The 4,897-nt window shown below is 43.4% G+C and overlaps 1 protein-coding gene across 1 annotated transcript; it reads left to right on the top strand.

Moving 5' to 3' along the window:
- Positions 1–1,294: 1,294 nt before the first annotated feature.
- Positions 1,295–1,870, top strand: LOC133907212 (uncharacterized). The gene has a single exon (XM_062349225.1). The coding sequence runs from the start codon at positions 1,295–1,297 to the stop codon at positions 1,868–1,870; it is 576 nt and encodes a 191-aa protein (XP_062205209.1).
- Positions 1,871–4,897: the final 3,027 nt, after the last annotated feature.

The raw sequence follows: 4,897 nt of genomic DNA, 5'->3' as shown, positions 1-4,897 counted from the left end.
ATTCTAAGACCTTCTGTGAAAATATTTTCAAAAATAATGTCATTTGCATCATATTATATAGGGAGGAAGTTTGAAAAAAATAAAAAAAAAATTGAAGCGTGCGGCTCAGTTATTAACTCATGTTAAGAAAAAATTTAGCATGCAAACACATATTTTTCTTGCGTAAAATATATCTTAAGAGGATCTTTAAAATTTATTTCACTTTATTTAGGGTTTTATTAATTTCTCTATGATTTTTACAAAGCTCACAAGTATAAAGTGAATATGTTAAGAAACAGTTCTATAATTAACTTTTTCATGTCTACTATTATTTTTCTACTTAAATCATAGTATAAATAAACTAATAAAATTGGTTTCACTAATTTTTGAGGTATGATGGGTCAGTTATGAATTAATCTAGTCGCAACACATTTACATAATCCTACATGTTACAATAACTAATTCATGAGTTTATATATTTTTAAAAGATATAGGATCATGTAAGAAGACTAACAAAATTAGTTTCAAGATTTTTGGATTAGCAAAGAGTAAACTATGCATTTAACTTGGTTTAATAAATACATTTTCTCAGAAACTTTTGAACTTTTTTATGAGTATAAATACTTTTATCATATAGATCATGTTAAAGGAAACCAACAAAATTTGTTTCACTTAATTTGAAGCACAGATGAATTAGTTATTGATTTTACAAGATTGAGATAATTTTTAGGGTTTTTTTGTTGAACTTAATTGAAAATCGAGAAAATCGCTCAATAAATCGAGAAATCCGAGCAGTTACCGAGAAAAGTGAGCGGTTACCGACAATGTGAAAAATTTGAGAAAACCGCTCGATAAATTGCAAAAACCGCTTGGTAACCGGTCCAAACCGACCGGTTACCAAGCATCTAAAATCGTGATTTTCCCTAAATTTCAAATTTTGCCAAATAAAATTTTGTTCGATTTTTTTTTTGAATTTTTGACCAGTTACCCCGGTAACCGCGACTTTTTGGTTACCACCGGAGCTCGGTAACCGAGCTCTGGTCGGTAAGCCGAACCCTTGTTAAACCTAACGTGATGTCTAGAGAACGGTGCCGAGCGTGGATTCCTTGTGTGCTCAAGTGGCAAGGGCTCTTTGTCTTTATTATTTTACACGGGTAAGAGCGAGTTCAGCGGTGGTAAGAGCATCCAGGCTTTGAAACTTGTATATGTACCTGTAACACTAATCAATACAAGGCATGGTTGTAATCATTCTCATACTTACATGGTATCAGAGCTCTCCCGATCCTAAACTTCCGCTGCTCTTCCCATCGCCGCCATGAGCTCTTCTTCCTCCTCCTCCTCCTCCTCGTCGGACTCGGCAGTCGACTCCAGCCTGCGTCTTCCCAACACCGCCCAACTCCACTCTGATCCCGCTCCTCCGACGGTGGTCCAGTCCATCAACATCCAGTCCAGGGTCCCCATCGTCTTGGACCTCAACGACGACAACTACACGGTCTGGGCACGCGCGTTCTCCGCCGTGTTTGGCCAGTATGGCCTGGGGGACCACGTCAATGGCTCCCCACCCAAGGGCGACTCCGACTGGGTGCAAAACGATTGCGCCATTGTCACTTGGCTCTACAACCGCGTCGCCCCCGACCTCCTCAGCGTCGTCTCTGACGACGAGGACTATGCTTTCTCTCTGTGGCGCGGCATTCGCAATCTGTTTCGCGACAACAGGTCGACACGTGCTGTCTACCTCAACGCCGAGTTTCGCCGCTTCTTCCAGGGCGATCTGTCTGTGCTCGCCTACTGCACTTGGATGATGTTACAAGATTCACCCAGAATCGTTTTCTCTCTGTCCATCCGCAGTCTGACAGCAACATTGCATCCTAGTAGGAATAAGCTGATCTAAATGAAACAACTCTGGAAGATTGTGATGAAGACCAGGGAGTCAACGTGATCATCAACAAGCCACAAGCACCTCCAAGGCAGATCATCACTCCTTGCTATCGAGCGGTATGCATCAGCCAGACTACTAACTTTGACGCTTCCCCCTCACGTCTGAACTCCTGCATGCCTAAAAAGTGATGAAGACCAGGGGCTCCGATGCCTGCCCCACACCCACGAAGAACTGTGGTGGTGCCATGCATGGTGCTGCATCTGCAGAGTGTGTTGAGGACCTCGATGCGCGCTAGCTGCGTGCTTAGGCCTTAGGGCAGGCAAACATGTCGGAGGCCATGTTTTGACTTCTATTTATATATGTGCTTGTTCAATCATGTGGAGCTAGCAACACGAAGCTCCTATATACGTTTAGATCGGTTTGGGAAGAACTGAAGAAGGATGGTATCGAAACGGTAGATCATCTGAGAACAGCTGCGGCCCTCCTCATTTTCGTAGAACCAAAAATGCTACTAGAGACGACAACAAAACATAAAAAATTCCGCTCCAAAGTTATCGTGCTCAGAGACAAGAGATTGGACGTTCCGTCCAATGAGTGACCTATGCATGGCTTGCTTGTACTCAAGTCTGTGCCTTCATCTTCTTTCCACTACCAACTGTTTACCGATCAATTCTGTTACTAATCCTGAGATTGATGTGTTGGACTGGAAAACTCGGTAAAAGTAAAACTACAGGCTGGCTGTACGTGAAATGGGACGTGCTTGATACTTCTGGGAGAAATAGAAGCAGGTGCTTCAGACTTATCAGGTAGTATGCTGGTCATCTTATCTTACCATTATTAATGGTAGTCTCCTTTTACAGCCTCTATATTAATTCTCAGGTGAGATATGCTAGAAAAAAAGATAAATCTTAGAAATTCTCAATAAAAAGCAAACATCCGATCATCGATTTAGTAGATTCTAATTATCATTGATAACCATAGTCATTGGATCCAACATGTATCAAAATTACCCATATGTGTCTGTCGGTGACATGGGAACCGGGGGTCCCTGAGTCCCGAGGCCAGGACCTTCCCTCGGGACCATCTCCCCGAGGGCAGAGAAGAGCCAGTTCCGGGAGGGATGCTCGGGGTCATGAACAGTGGTCTCTGAGTACCCAGAGTTCCTCGAGGACCCGAGAAGAGCCAGTTCCGGGAGGGGTGCTCAGGGCCATGAACAGTTGGCCCCTGAGCACTCGTAGTTCCCCGAGGACCCAAGAAACCCTTTGCCGATGGACCCCACAAAGGCTCTACGGTGAGGTGTCATTCGGTGGGAGGCCCGATACTGTATTTAAGAGGGAGCGTGGCCGGTCACATCCAACCACTCCCCCCCACGCATGTTGTACTGAGTACGTCAGTCCCTGCCACCACTTGGCAGTAAGGCGTGGGGACATTTAATGCGACGGGTCCCATTGCACATCACCCTACGGGGCCCATAAGGGAAACAGTTTGGAGATATCGTCGCTGGGCTCGAGGCGTATTGTCTGCTCCGCTGCTGTGTCAGATCCGCTCTGACCGAGCTGGCGTGCGGGGTAGTTCGGCGGCTACCCGGTGGGCCCCCTACGCCTGCTAAAGTTGGGCGTAATGGATGATAGGACCGGCCGAAGGCGCATTTTTAACCCATGTAACGTCAAACTGTAGCCCCATAATGTTGCTTTCCATTTATGACGTACAAGGACTCGTGCCCCCATTCTGAGCACGTCGAGCCTCCCCCGATAGGATAAAAGGGGTGCACTCCGTAGAAAAACAAGCTCTAGCACACCGCTGAAAGCTCAAGGGAGACAGACGAACAAGCCTTAGATCGGGCGAATCAAAGCAAGACCGAAGCTCAAGACTTAGACAAAAAACCTTGTAACACAGAGATCCAGAGAAAGGCATTCCAAGAGCATTAATAGCGTATCATACACGCAGGAGTAGAGTATTACGTTCCGTGTGGCCCGATCCTGTCTAAAATCCCTTGAGCATTTACTCTCACTAGCCAACGATCATTCGTCCCGCCTAGATATCATATATTCGCATTAAATCCACGTACGAGGTAGATCCAGAATCAGCCCCCGGCCGAATTTCAAAGGGGTTCCTCAGGATCCTCGCTTGCTGTGTTCATCCACCGACAATGTCATTGTAAAAAAATAACCCAAAGTACCCTTAATACGAGCTTCTAAATTACCTACCTCTACCATTATGAATAAATTAACTCAAAGTACCTCAGATTCCAGCATCTAAATTACACACCTTTGTCATTATGCAAAAACTAACAAAAAAGAATCCAAATACATACTTCTAAATTACCCACATAAATCATTATTACAAAGTTAACCCAAAGTGCCATGCCTTGCAAGTTACAATGTCCTATATTTTTTTCACCTAAACATTAATTCCGGTCTCTCTCAATTATGCCATGAAGCCCAGAGACAAACTAAAAAGAAAGGAAATTTTATATCATGGATAAACACACATATTAATAAATATCATGAATATGAGAAAAAGAAACAAGAAAAATTATTTTGTTCAAGTCTATGATTCAATAGAGGAATATAGCAAAGAAACGTGGTAAATATATGCACATCAGTATTTTATGAAGTTCTATTATTCATGTATTTTCTATAAAAAAAAATCTACTGCACAGGTTGATGGACTAGTTTTAAATTAACCCCGGTAAACATCCTTCTTCCAACGGCTGTTTATATGCAACATTACTCTCTAATCAGCTCCGCGTGGAGGCAGGTAATTATGAAAGATGTTTGTAGTAAAAAGCTAGAGATCGAATAGCGAAGTTCGTCCCTGAAGTTTGGTCGGATGTTCAATTTGGTCTGTGAAGTATGAAATTGTCCATCGAAGTCCTCGAAGTTTCTTCTTTGGGTCAAAATCATCCGTGGGCCTACGTGGACAGCCACATGTGCACGTCTAGTCAGCAATGAGAGGTCTAGAGTGTGGGTCAAGCATGTAATAATTAACTTCTTTGCACCTTGTATTGTCTAAGGTAGAAAGCGCAAGCCATTAAGA

The sequence above is a fragment of the Phragmites australis genome, chromosome 2 (genome assembly GCF_958298935.1).
Source record: "Phragmites australis chromosome 2, lpPhrAust1.1, whole genome shotgun sequence".
Lineage (NCBI taxonomy): Eukaryota > Viridiplantae > Streptophyta > Magnoliopsida > Poales > Poaceae > Phragmites > Phragmites australis.
Note: the sequence above shows the minus strand (reverse complement) of the source record. Positions and strands in the feature narration are given on the sequence as shown.